Here is a 15567-nt window from a genome sequence, read left to right on the forward strand (position 1 = left end):
TGCAAACTTTTCAAACTTAACGATTAAGGTTGGAAAGCTATACGTTTTGGTTTCGATTCTAGCTGGTGGCCCTCAAGTCATATTTTTTTAAAAACTTTTGAAATCACTGTTATATATTGGGTACAATATAATAATCAATTGAGTATTGGTAAATACGAAATCTGCATCATGCATTTAAGCATGTTTTACAACCGGGTCGCACTGAGGGGAAGACTCACTACTATATATTGGGTACAATATAATAATCAATAGAGAATAAATGTAATAATAAATAATAATCTGCATAGATTAAAATATCATATTAAAGTGTATCTTATGACCGGGCAACACCGAGTGGCCATCTATTAGTTAATAAAGTCTTAATAATAACGTGTTTGTCTTTTCTTCCTAAGGCTTATTATAAGTCATCTATCCAACACATAAGGCTTAGACATGTTGTGTTTTATAAAACAGATTATAATATTAAATTATTATGTTGTGTGGATGACCTCTGTCTCCTAAGAATAAGCACACCATCTATCTATATATAAAAGTAACTTTGTCTGTCTGTGTCTCTCTGAGGAACAGTCTCTACCAAACTCCGTCAATTTATGATCTACAGAGTTAAAACTTGATATACAAGGGATTTTGCTGCTTGCCAGGTTTGTCGCAGGAGTACTAGTGCTTTGAGTTCGTCCGAGCCATTAAAGTACTTGCAAAACAGGCACAGGGATGTCACATTTCGGTGAAAGGACAAAGGTTGAGATTTGGCCAAGAATTCGTTTATAATATATATATATATATATATATATATAAGTCTCGGCAGTAGAGTGAAAAGCATATCTTATTTTTCTTTTATTAATATTATTGGAATTTTTTCCTTTTTTTCCCTTGTGCACATTTTTGTGAATTATTCAATGGATTTCTGCCTTTGGATTATTTTGGACCATCTTCCAATTACGGGATTTCCTTGGATTTTACTTGTGCAAATAGAAATTCAATTAACTTTCTTGAAGTTATATTTTTGGATTTTACCGTCACTGGATTATTTATCTTCCACCAGACTATCCATTCACATGTAATCACCTTTTTCTTCACCTTTTTGTTATCAAGTAAGATCTTTGACTTACTTGTTGTTTCATCAAATACTTTTGCATACAAAATCCGATCCTGCATTTTGCTAATTCCTACCCTCTGATGAGAAGGAAAGTATTTCTTCGAAACTCCACGGATTAAGGACTATCCACTTATCTAATGTTTCCTTTTCAGATTAAATATGTTTTTAATTCATTTCAAAGTGTTTTTTAACATATTTTATTAACTGTTTGCTCGTATTATAAGCTCTATCTCCTATTTGGTTTTATTGAGCTTTTACATCTGGCTGAGATTACTTTATAAATATTAATTCTTTAATATTTATAATATACTTTAATTTTACCATCTTGGATCATCTTGGATCAATTTGGTAAATTTAATTGTAAATTTTATTATACATATATATATATATATATATATATACAGAGAGAGAGAGAGAGAGAGAGAGAGAGAGAGAGAGAGAGAGAGAGAGAGAGAGAGAGAGAGAGAGAGCGAGCAAAAATGGTAATTAGTAAAACCTGAAGAGAGTGCTCAATACTATTGCAGAGCAAATATGTATTTTATTTTTTTTATTACCGTTTTATCTGTTTAGTTACACATGTTTCGGTTGCCGGACCATATGTACGATCCAGCAGCCTCGTCAGACCTTACAAAAATAGTTATTATTTGGAAGAACGATTTTAGAGGTAATATGAGAAGAAAAAAAGGGGAAAAGATAAGGGGGAGGGGGCGGAGATCGACAATAGTTAAGTTTTGAAGTTAACTAAACTATTGTCGATTTCCGCCCCCTCCCCCTTATTATCTCTCCCCCCTTTTTTTTCTTTTCTTCTTCTCGTATTTCCTCTAAAATCGTTCTTCCAAATAATAATAACCATTTCTGTAAGGTCTGACGAGGCTGCTGGATCGTAGATATAGTCTGGCAACCGAAACATGTGTAACTAAACAGATAAAACGGTAATAAAAAACTAAAAAGTATGTACTTGTAAAACAGGCATAGGGATGCCACATTTCCGTGACGGGACAGGGGCTGAGGTTTAACCAACAATATTAGGTTAACGACACTTCTTTTGAACCGTATCTAAGAGCAAGAAACTAATGGCACATGCACCAGAAGCCTATCTTTAACACTCCCATTACATATGTGACAGCACGTGTGTGGCTCCGACAGACCGCTGACCCCCAACGTCATGTGGTGTGGATTTATAGTTCAACTATTCTTCTAATTGCAGGAACGTCATTTCCTCCCTGGCGACTGCCGATGGGAATACACGTGGGTCCACAAGGTAAACGAATAGTGTAGAACAACACAACGCCAAGACTTCAAACATAGTTGACGGCTGGACCTGAGAGAGAGAGAGAGAGAGAGAGAGAGAGAGAGAGAGAGAGAGAGAGGGAGAGAGAGAGAGTGAGTGAGTGAGTGAGTGAGTGTGTCTCCGTCACGTTTCGTCATGGTTAGGCTCGTCTGTCAGTTAGCAGCTCATCTTGATCTGTTTCGCCGTCAGCTCTAAAACTGTCCATCCATTGTCCAACACTAATCACTATCAGCTATGATCCGTCGCAAATGTCAGCTATATGTCAACTATTGTTCTCGACGTCACTATCTGAAGTCCCCTCACCCCGGCTACTCGGAAACTGCCCTTCTAAACATCTCATTAATACCCGCCCCAAGTGTTGTTGGTCCCCTTTGTTATCTATTCTGTAGGTTTCTATTGTCATTGTCAAATCTAAAAGGCTCAATCTAAAAATATTTACAGATTCATTGTTTGCTATTTCTCATCTCTTTGTATAGTAAGACACTTCCTATCTGTCTATTGCCCCCCTCCTCTTTCGGCACTTAGTGACTCGGATCTTTATAGTATCACACACATACATCATATCATTCTCATGCTATTTTTCTCCATGCAACATATAACCTCAACCCTGGCCAGGTTTCTACTTCCATGCATCACGTTGTATATTTATTTCCTATTTATGCATTTAGAAAATGTCAAAGAAAGCGTCAACGTACTTGATTCTGTCTATTATGTTGATCGCAACAAGAGAACCGTGATCCCAAATGGCATTAAACTGACTCTCCATTTCTCTGAAAAAGAAATTAAAATAAATTAGAATCATCCAATTATATATAAAATTAAAAAAAAATCGTGCAAATAACTATTTGTAATAAATTATTAATAATTAATTATTTCCATTCGTCTCTTTATTATATTTACCAATAGGATTTTGAAATAAACTATTAAGGTATTTGTAGAACAGGCAGAGGGATGAAACGTTTCGTCGATTAGACAGAGGCTGAAGTTTAGATGACAGTTCAGAACCTATCAGATTGGCGACTCTCTTTTGAACCTTATCTAGGAGCGACAGACTAGTAACAGATGCACCAGCACAAATATGACAACAATACTCCATACATGGCGAATGGTGGCCTTATAGAGGTATAGGATACTTTCAGGCGTTACTAGCTTTCTAGCAAGGTACAGAGAACCTACCTTCTTTGCAGCAGTCCTGGCGATACTCGCAGTGTAATTGTTCCAACTAATGTTTCCTGTGAGCGTTAGGGCGAGGCGTTTCAAAGATGTACTTTCAGATAAAGAGTCATTGGCCATTGCTATTGGTGGTAGAGAAGGTTTCTTGTAATTGTTGAAGAAAACGAGTTTAATCTTGGCAGCATTGAATGTGACCATCCATTTATGTCCCCATTCCACTACAGATCGCAGGTCACCCCCTAGTGCTTCCGCCATTTCTTTAGATATGTGTTCATTTGTTTTCCTATCGCGTCTGTTATAGAGCGTGGTGTCGTCAGCATATATACCCATCTCACAGGCAATTTTGTCAGGGTAGTTATTTTTCGTGCCATTTAGAGAGATTTATTTAGTAGAATCGGCGATATTGTTTGGTAATATGATTCAATGTCAAAAAAGAAATTTAAGATTATTTTTATTTTGAATGTTAGAAAAGCAGTCGATTACTTGGGTGGAAGAGTGCCATAGTGGATATTTTATTAATGATTCAATTTTGGGGATATTTCTATCTAGTATGTTTTTACTAACTAACCCTATATCTGATTTTGGGGGCAGATGAGTCTAATAATAGTAGGGTTCATATTATAGCCTCGTTTGTGGTCTTTTAAAACAAATCTGGGGGTAGCTGTTATTTCTGTATATTTATCTATTTTAAGCTTAGTTAAAATATTTTTTTCCTCGTTATTTATTCCATTTAATTGTATATATATATATTTCCTCTAATATATATATATATATATATATATATATATATATATATATAATTACTTAATTTACTCACATAAAATTAATATACAAAAGTATAGATTTATGCGTAAACTTTAAGTATTTACTTCAAAAGTGCTCAATACGTAGGTAGAGCTAGTTAGTAATTTATAAAATATATATGGCGATTAAGCTACACTGAATATTCCGCGTTTCATCCACTCTAGGACTCTTCAGGCTTATGCGCAAATTCTGTGGTTGTTTGTCGTTTTTTTATATGTGCATCTTCTACTGAGATTTTAGTTAGCCAATCAGCTTTCTAGTATCCACCGCTCCCTTCCTATCAGGCAATGAGCATGCATTTATCGGACAAAGGCCTATTTGACCTCTGGTAGTAGCTTAATCGCCATATATATTTTATAAATTACTATATATATATATATATATATATATATATATATATATATATATATATTATATATATCATATATATATTATATATATATATTATATATATTATATATATCATATATATATATCATATATTATATAGATATTATATATATCATATATATATTATCTCTATATAAATAAAATGAACTCATTTTTTCCCGTCGGATTTTGACATTAATAGGATTAAAAATCAAGATATTTCATGCAAATATAATATGCACAAACGGCAGAACAATATCTGAGGTGTGTCATAGGCTTATTATTTCTCAAATTCCTCGATAATCTTAGATTTCTATACTTTTTCTGCTGAGAAGTCACGGCCAAAATCGGTTAAGATCAATGGAAGTGGTAAAATATTTTCTCTCTAATAAATTCCTCCTCCCCCTGCCATCACTTAACACCGTTTGGGGATCGTTCACAAGGAACAGTTGAGAAGAGAACACCGGTTTGGCTTCGTTCATATGAAGTTATTTAAAATCACTAAACTAAGCTGCAGTGCTCTGTGGCGTCGTGGTTAGCGTGCTGGACAATTCACATTATATTTTCACGTTCGCGCCGACCTACCGTAGTCGTTTTTTTTTTTTTTTTTTTTTCCTAAACAACTGGAATGGACTTTTCTTGGTGGGAACTGTTAACGTTGCAGATGTTTTTTTTTTTTCACACTTTATTTTCCTACTTTTACTCATGACTCCAGGTTTGATCCTTCCTACTTACCTACCATAACATTTTTTAAAACTCCCCCCCCCCGTCCCGGAAACAAACACTCGGGCAACGCCGGGTACCCCCGCTAGTATATATATATTATATATATATATATTATATTCATATATTTTATATATATATATATTATAAATATATTATATGTAAATATATTATATGCATATATATATTATATATATTATATAAATATATATTATATGTATATATATATTATACAGACCTTTTTCTCTTAACTTCCCCTGAGCTATGTTCATGTTCCGTTCTTTCTCCATTAGGATCCTCCGACCTCTCCGTCGTATCAGTTAAGATAAAAATGAAATGTAATAAGTCTCCAGACGTACCCCTCCACCGTACTGTATACCGATACTCCATGGCTGACTGGGATAGCTTCCATACATTTATATCTGATCTACCTCTGCATTCCATGTTTAAAAAGGATGTGTCCTCTATAGTATCAGACCTGACCGAATGGTTTATTGTAGACATATACCGATTCATACCATCTAAAAAATTCCAACAAAAACCTACAAGCCAGCCATGGTTCTCCCCAGAATGTGCTGCTGCCATCGCGCACAGAAATGACTTTTTCTATAGCTACCAACGTAATAGATGCACTGACACTAAAGCTGCTTTCAGGAACGCCAGCAACCACTGTAAAAGAGTAATAAAAAAATGCAAGAGCGCTATATATTAAATCCAAAGTAGCTGATCAGTGGCTTGGTTCCCACCAGTTTTGGCAAATAGCAAATAGGATCCTGAACAGAAGTATGCGTTCTATCTCAACCATTATCAATGGACCAGAGGTCATCTCGTCAGCATCAGACAAGGCCAAACTGTTTGCAAAGAACTTTGCAGCTAATTCTACCCTATGCGACGAAGGGCATCAACTCCCCATATTTCCTCCTATAACAGAGAACACGCTAGATAACATACAAATATCTGTGCATGAGGTCGCCAAGCTAATCAAGAACCTTGATTCCAGTAAAGCAACTGGCCCTGACGGCATCCCAATTATAGTGTTAAAAAAGCTTCAACCAGAACTTGCTCCCATACTTACGAAACTGTTTAAGCGTTGCCTTAAAGAGAAGTGCTTTCAAACACCCTGGAAAATCTCATCAGTATGCCCTGAATTTAAGAACTCAGGTGATAAGTCATCTCCCTCTCAGTACAGACCAATAAGTCTCCTGTGTGTCATGAGTAAGTTGCTGGAATCCATATTAAATAGAGAAATAGTCAACCACCTCAGCAGAAATAACCTTCTTAGTGACACGCAATATGATTTCCGTTCTGCAAGATCTACCGCAGATGTGCTCATAGGATTAGTGAATCTCTTGACAAAGGCTTCCTTTCTAGGGCAATTGCTCTTGACATATCAAAGGCTTTCGACAAGGTATGGCATAAAGGCCTACTTCACAAGATTTCCAGCTACGGTATAACTGGAAATGTTCTCTCTATCATTAAATCATTTCTCTCTGATAGGCTCATAAGAGTAGTGGTTGATGGACAAAAATCAGAGGCCTGCAGTTAATGCTGGAGTCTCTCAAGGGTCCATCCTGGGCCCAACTCTCTTCCTGATCTACATCAATGATCTCCCTAAACACATACTTAAATCATTCGTTGACATCTATGCTGATGACACGACCATCTATGGCAACACATCAAAGGCTGTAAATGACAAAGCTCTCTCTGATTCTCTCTTCTCTGATCTCAAGTGCGTGGTTCAGTGGGGGAAGACATGGCTGGTTACCTTTAATGCATCTGAAACCAAACTGCTATCTTTACATTATCAACGCTCTGATCCCCATCTGCCATCAATTGAAATGGATGGCTCTCGTCTAGGAAAATCCCCATGTTTTGACAAGCTTCTAGGTTTGACTTTTACTCCTGATCTGAAATGGAACACGTACATCAAGTCTGTTGCCAAGGTTGCTGGAAAGATGGTGGGATCCTTCTACCGCTCCAGAAGATATCTCACTACTGATGCAATTCTCTATCTATATAAAAGCCATGTACGTCCAAGGATGGAATACTGTTGCCATATCTTGGCAGGAGCTGCTAAAAACAGCCTATCCTGCCTTGACAGAGTACAAACTAGACTTCGTGGCTTAGTGGGGGATGCCCTTTTCTCTTCCCTGCAACCTCTCTCCCACAGAAGGGACGTTGCAAGCCTATCTTTGTTTTATCTTTTTTCCATGGCAAGTGCTCGTCTGAACTCCAATCTCTGGTTGCCCCCCTGTCGCCAATCTTTTACGAAAAACACTCGTCTAGCTGAATCCACTGGCAAAAACTTTCCCCACTCTTTATCAATGCCCAGACACACACACAGACACACAGGCACGTTCACTTTTATCTCTCTCTCTTTCTCTCTCTCTATATATATATATATATATATATAGCCAGTAGAGTTTAGTTTCCTAGAAGTACATCCAATGAAACAACATGTGTCTACCAAAATAGTGCTCAATGAGTGAACAGAGCAGGTATATTAATTTTATTTTATTTACTCCTGATCTGTTTGTATAAAATGTTTGTATAAATAAAATTAATATATATATATATATATATATATATATATATATATATATATATATATATATATATATATATATATATATGTATATATATTATATATCTATATATCTATAAAATTAAAAATGTCTCTCTGTGTATCTGTGTGTGTACATTTCCCTACACAATAACTCTGTCAATTTTCAGTCTACAGACTCGAAATTTGATATACGAGGTACTGAGATCTAGGAAAATCTTTGTGATCGGTTTGTGGCCAGAAATGTGGCTGTTAAGGGGTCAAAAGTTCAACGATTTGACCTTTGAAAACTCTACCTCCAACAATTTCTGGGCTAAACACTTGAAATTTTTGATATAGGTTCCCTGGACATGGATCTAACGTAATACCTCAATTTGAGCCCAAAACAACAAATTTTTAGAGGTCATAATAGGGGTCAAAGCTTAAAAAATTGACTATTTTCTTTTTTTGCCAAAATACATATACAAATAGTCGGGCAACGCCGGGCACCCATGCTAGTGTTATATATATATATTATATACATATATATATTATATACATATTATATATAGATATTAATTAAAATGGCACAGCTACAACAAGAATAAATCTCTTTATGGATAAACTAGCATTTCAGCCCGGCGTTGCCCGGGTGTTTGGAGGTGTATGTTGCGTAAAAAACAAAACAAATTAAGCGGTCAATTTTTTTTTTTAACTTTGACCTCTATTATGACCCCTTAACATTTGTTGTTTTGGGCTCAAATCATATCATTTAATTAGATCCATGTCCAAGGAACCTATATAAAAAATTTCAAGTGTTTATACCCCCAAATTGTGGGAGGAGTTTGGTAGAGTTCGCAAAGGTCAAATCGTTTAACTTTGACCTCTTAACAGCCACATTTCTGGCCACAAACCGATCACAAAGATTTTTCCAAATCTCAGTACCCTGTATTTCAAATTTCGAGTCTGTAGACTGAAAATTAACAGAGTTATTTTGTAGGGAAATGTACACAGACAGACACTTTCACTTTTATAGATAAGGCATTGGTGCCCGGCGTTGCCCGGGTGTTTGGATGTGTATGTTGAGCAAAAAAAAAAAAAAAAAAAAAAAGCGGTCAATTTTTTTAACTTTGACCTCCATTATGACGCCTTAAAATTTATTGTTTTGGGCTCAAATCAAGTTATTAAGTTAGATCCATGGAGCCTATACATAAAATTTCAAGTGTTGGACCCAAAATTGTCGGAGGAGTTTGGTAGAGTTCTCAAAGGTCAAATCGTTGAACTTTGACCCCTTAACAACTAAATTTCTGGCCGAAAACCAAATTTTACCAAATCTCAGTACCCTGTATATCAAATTTCGAGTCCGTAGACTTAAAATTGACAAAGTTATTGCGTAGGGAAATGTACACAGACTCACAGACACACAGATACACAGACACGTTCACTTTTATAGACATACTAGCATTTAAGCCCGGCGTTGCCCGGGTATTTGGAGGTGTATGTTGAGCAAAAAAAAAAAAAACAAAAAAAAAAAACGGTCAATCCAGTACCATGTTGATTTTCTGTAAAAAGTTGCAAATTAACCTGCCTTAATATTACAATGCTTTACTTAATCTGAAAAGCCTGCTAATATTATTTTATGTAAATAAACAAATCAGTTTATAGATATTCTTATTTAAGGAGAGCAGAAAGTCGATGTTGGGTTTACTTTCGACAACCATGTAACTTATTTTATTTCCTTTATTTTGTCCTTTAGTCCTCACATTCCATGAGCGATGTTTCTGACAAAGTGGGGAAGAATTGCTGTTTTCTGGATCAGAATCTATTCTATTTAACACTTATCATTCGCAATTTTTTTTACTTTTTGAATTAATACTTTTGTTTTTAGCTCCTTACAGCAAGTGGCTTAATGCCTTGTCTGAAGCAATTTCCATAAAAAAAAATGATATCTAAAAAATGTTTTACTTTCAATATTTCTGTGAAAATGTTTCTGTAAATAAACATTTTCTTAAAAAATATATGCAAATAAATATAAAACCTTTGAATAAACAGATAAAACTGTTTTTAGAACACCTTAAGATGCAAAAATATTTCATTAAAAGAAGGAAGAAAAACACGATCCAATTCCTTCATTTTTTTTTTAAGTTGAAACATTTCTTGTTAGTTTAAAAATCAGGTTACGGATATTCTTTATTATATTAAAAAAAAAAATACTTTACTTTCTGTGTTAATTATGTGTAAAAATCATTCTTATATTTATATACTTATATTTAAAAAAGAAAAAGTTTTTTGCAAAAATCATTCTTATATTTTGACTTACATTTTCGCACGTAGTCTTCGTTTACTTTCGAGGAGTTTCAAAACCAGAATCCAAAGCAATACAATTTAAGGTCTTACCTATATTAGATAATATTTTTAGTGATACTAAAATAAAAATATAATACTTAAACAGTTTAGATAGAAATACTTACTTTGTAAAAAGATAGAAATCCATACAATATAATTTGATTCTTCCATCCATTGCCTACAAAAACAGAAATTAACTATTAAAAAAAATGAAATCACTAGTTTCCCAACCTAGGGTTGCTTAATAAAAATTAATAAATAATAAAAAAAGGCTTATAAAAATGATTTACTTTGGAGGAATTTTAAGTAGAAATTTTGTTTTAAGACTATCTCCGATTGGACTTTTTTGTTTCATTTTACTTCAGTCGAAATTCTCAAAAATCAAGGAGCCCCTTCCTGGGGGCTAACACTTGATCTCTATATGAAATGCATAGATATTAAAATATTCCATTAAAGTTCTTTACCTCTCAAACACCGAGTTAGTAAAGAAAGTTGAGAACACAATTTTTCTTTTCCCAATTGATCATTTAAATATGTTACACAAGTACTTTAACGGTGAATGCTCTGATGAACTGCAAGCACTTGTGCCTCCTCAACGTAAATACCCCCCGACAAACCCGACAAGCAGCTAAATCCCACCCCGACACAGTAGAGATCCCTAGATGTAAGAGAGCCTTCTATTCCAGTAGTTTTTTCCCCAGGATAGCTAGACATTGGAATTCCCTTCCGGGTCCCTGCTTCCCCAACTGTACTGGCATGCGGAAGTTCAAGTGTAACATGAACCAACATCTTGCCGCCCAACTCCCCTTGATGCCTATGTCCCTGATAGTAGCCGCCTACAACAAAGTGGCAAACTGCCTTGTTTGGAGTGAAAATGTAATAAAAAATAATAAAAAAAAATGTTACACAGCAGAATCCTTGAATTCGGCATTAAAAATTAGTAACAAAATACAATACAATATTAATATTTTCACACAAAAAATTATAATTGCAAAAAATATTTCTAAATTTTTTAATTACATGTTTCGTATAATTTTTATATGTAAGATTCTAATATTTTCCTTGCTTGAATAAACGTGAAATTTTCGGCTGTACATATTTTATATACACATGTATATTACAAATAACACCGTAAGGCGGGGCAAATACCGTAATCAGGAGCCGGAAAAACATTGCATTCCACATCGTAACCTGAAAAAAAAAAAGAAGTATCCTAGGACCACCGTATCCCAGGTTCTACTGTAGTATACTTTTTTTGTGATCTCTTAGTCTTGCTGGAATCCAGGACAAGAATTTATCTATTCTGGTGGAGTATCCAACTTCATGTTATTACTTGAGGTAATATCACTTGGAAAAGATGCATCATTCCTCATGGATTATTCATACAGGAGATTTTATATTTGGAATATCGGCAATATTTATATAACTAAAACAGTAGATGTATGTATGTGTGCATGTATGTAAATATTTAACCGATAAACTCTTAAACTACTGGTCGTATAACACTGTGTAACCAGACGTGTGTCTCTGACAGATCGCCGACTCCCAACGTCGTGTATCATGGATTTTTCGTTCGACTATTCCTCTTATGGCCGGATCGTCATTTTCTCGCTGGCGACTGTCAATGGGAACACGTGATTTCACAAAAGTAGAAATATAATAAATCGTGGAACAAAGAAAGGAAAAACACAAACGCCAATGTTCATATATAAATTGACGGTTGGACCTGTGAGTGTGTGTGTGTGTGCCTTCTCCCTGTTCTATCGATGTTATGTTCGTCTCTATTTCACAATTAACTCTAAAACTGTCCAACTTCCATCCGCCGCGACGGGCCTCTAGTTGTCAACTGACTGTTTCCTCTACGTTGGTATCTCAGGTCGCCCACTCCACCCCAGCTACCGGAAGCTGCCTTTCTCTGTTTTACCTGTAGGTTTCTATTGTTATTGTTAACTCTAAAAAGCTTGATCTAAAAATATGTACAGATTCATTGTTTGCTACTTCCTATCTATTGTCGATTGTAGGATATTTCCTATTTCTTTGTTTATTCTAAGCCATTTCCTATTTCTTTGTCTATTCCCTTCCCCTTCTCAGCACTTAGTGGCTCAAGTCCACCTCAAGGCCACTTTATAGTATCACAACTGAAATCAACAGGAAATAGTAATCATACGTCAAAGATGATTTATAACAAGTAAAATCTTTATTTGATTGGATGAATAATGCATACAGTAGTTGGCAAAATCAAAATGCAAAATAATCATTTCAACTTGCTATTAATTTGCACATGCGTAAAACTAATCATAGTTAAAAGTGGTTTAATTTTAAAACTTGCTTATCTGTTGCATTAGCTTAAATCGTAGAGAATGTGGCAGGACCACTAAATAAGAGAACTCAGCTGAAGTGTTAAATGTTTTGGTTTTGATTCTAGCTGATGGCACCTAAGTCATTTTTTTTAACTTTTGAAATCATATATATATATATATATATATATATATATATATATATATATATATATATATATATATATACACACACACACATAGTTTTTGTTGTTGATTTTTTAAACAATATTAAGGTTAATGTCTCTGCCTTGGAGATCCGGTGTTTTCTTAGAAAGTCGCCCATTTTTTATTTGGATGTATTTTTTATTTATTTATTCATTATTTTTTAAAACAGCAATCTACATACACACATGTCCGGGATTCAAATCCTAACAGCAGTCAAGCTATGCTGAAGAGGGGTAGGACCTCGAAACACGCTTGTATGTAGATTACTGTTTTTAAAAATAATATATATATATATATATATATATATATATATATATATACATATATATATATATATATATATATATACACGAGGGGCGTGTAATAAGTAATGCCCTTGACCCACTTCCAGCTGAAATGATTTATGGGTTATGTGGCGAATTATAACTCTGAACTAATTGTGGTTTCTGTTTTACAGGTGTTTGAACTGAGTCAGGTGTGAAATGGCGCCTGTTGAATGTCGAGCAGTGATCCGGTTTTTGTATTTTAAAGGACGCACACCACAGGAGACTTTTGATGAAATGAAAGAAACTTATGGTGATAATGCCCATTCATATGACCTTGTCAAACGCTGGCATAGTGAATTCAAACATGGCCGGAAGTCTGTGGAAACAGCTCTCAGACCTGGTAGCCCCCCACCTTCTGCCATTGATGAGGCATCTGTCTGTCAAGTTGAGGCTGCCATTTTGGAAGATCGGCGCATTACTATTCGCCAAATAGCCCAAGATGTCAAGATTAGTACAGGGTCTGTGGAAACTATCATTCATGACCATTTGCATATGCATAAGGTGTCTGAAAGATGGATTCCCAGGTTGCTCACACCATTCCATGCATCGAGTGCTCGAGAATGAATTTGGAGATGTGCCAAGAAGATGAGTCAAAGTTTTGCAAAAGACTGATTACACAGGGTGAAACCTGGGTCCATCACTATGATCCAGAGACCAAAGCCCAGTCAATGCAGTGGAAACACTTGGACTCACCACCTCCAAAGAAGGCAAGAGTACATCCCTCCGCTGGCAAGGTCATGCTCACAGTCTTCTGGGACCAGGACAGAGTAGTGATGACAGATTTTCTGGCAAAGGGTACCACAATTACAGGAGCCTATTATGCTTCACTTTTGAAGAAATTAAGGGAAGCTATCAAAATCAAGAAGCGGGGCAAGATCAGCACAAGTACTCTCCTCCTGCAGGAGAACGCTCCGGTCCACAACTCGCATGTGGCCAGATCAGAAGCACAGGTATGTAGTTATGAAATCCTCCCCCATCCTCCCTACTATCCTGACCTTGCACCCTCTGATTTTCACCTCTTTCCAGCCATGAAGTTGTTTTTGAAAGGAAAGCGTTTCCCGGATGATGCAGCCTTGATTTCTGAAGTCATGTTGGGGGTGGAGGACGAACCTGGGGTATTCTACAAAAACGGTCTCCAGAGCTGCATCAAACGATGGGAGAAATGCATAACTCTGGGTGGTTCCTATGTAGAGAAAGACTAATAATTTTGCCAAATTTCGTTGCTCTACTGCTAAGGGAAGTGGGTCAGGGGCATTACTTATTGCACGCCCCTCGTATATATATATTATTCAATAGAGAATCAAATAGGCATGAAATAAAATATCTTTAAGCATATTTATGACTAGGCAAGGCCAGGCATCAACCGCTAGAATACAATAATTCTAAAAATGTTTAAAGCACCATTTAACCATAATACTTGACTTGCATTTTAAATTTAAATCCAAGCCGTACAAGAAGGCCAGGCATATAAAATAAACAGTAGGTTTTTTGATATGACAGAGCACAATAGAACCATGATACTTGAGTTTTGCATTCTAAACTTTAATTCAAGGCATCTTTAATATAAACCTCACCTGTCTGTTTAAATGTATGCATGCGAGGGGTTTTCGCGAGATCGGTATCGTTTTAGAGCGCGACCCTTCAGACGACAAATATCGAAAAATTGGTCAAAAACATTAATTCCTTCACCCTCAAGTGGGCACTTTTCTACAAAGTCTTCTGCTCTTTTTGATTGATTAATTTAAACATTCGTCACTTCCGGTTTGGCGATGGGTGCAACAGCAAAGATGTCACGTTTTTTTTTTACATTCTTTTCTTCCTTCACGGTATGGGTTCGAGCCTGCCTGCCTGCCTGCCTACTACCACTTTTTTTATTTTTGCTCAACATACACCTCCAAACACTCGGGCAATGCCAGGCACCCAGGCTAGTCTATAATATAAATTTCACCTGTCAGTTGAAAAGTATGTATGTTTGTATGTTTGCCTAAAACTTTCGACAGAGGCGACGGATTTTCATGAGATCAATATCGTTTTAGAGCGTGACCCTTCAGACAACAAATATTGAAAAATTGGCTTAACCATTAATTCCTTCACCTTCAACTGGTCACTTTTCTACAAGGAGGGATCCCTTTTTCGCCGATATTTTCGAAAGTCATCCCCTTTTTTCGATTGACTAGCTTTAATTTAACCCTTTGCCACTTCGAGTTTGCCGATGGACGCAACAGCAAAGATGTCACTTTTTTTTCATGTTCTTGTCCTTCTGTGATACGGGTTCGAGCCTGCCTACCTACTACCACTTTTTTTTTTGTTCAGCACACACCCCTATACACCCGGGCAATGCCAGGCATCCAGGCTTGTTATATATAAAAATAATGTTATAAAATCAACAGTAG

General features: G+C 35.8%; 1 protein-coding gene across 9 annotated transcripts in view; it reads right to left on the minus strand.

The window, feature by feature from the left end:
• The window catches only part of LOC145248902 (putative thiopurine S-methyltransferase), a 52625-nt gene that overhangs the window by 12561 nt on the left and 24497 nt on the right, over nt 1-15567 (minus strand). For all 9 annotated transcript variants that reach the window (XR_013863424.1, XR_013863425.1, XR_013863426.1 and 6 more), the window contains 2 exons: nt 10470-10522; nt 3083-3157 (listed from right to left, as the gene is read on the minus strand). Coding sequence is in view for 6 of the 9 variants with exons in the window: in XM_080110680.1 (XP_079966806.1) it covers nt 3083-3157; nt 10470-10522 (128 nt within the window). In the remaining 3 variants the exon portion in view is untranslated. The remainder of the gene's footprint in view (nt 1-3082; nt 3158-10469; nt 10523-15567) is intronic.

Source organism: Euprymna scolopes, chromosome 27 (genome assembly GCF_053919585.1).
Source record: "Euprymna scolopes isolate OS-2025 chromosome 27, ASM5391958v1, whole genome shotgun sequence".
Taxonomy (NCBI): Eukaryota; Metazoa; Mollusca; class Cephalopoda; order Sepiida; family Sepiolidae; genus Euprymna; species Euprymna scolopes.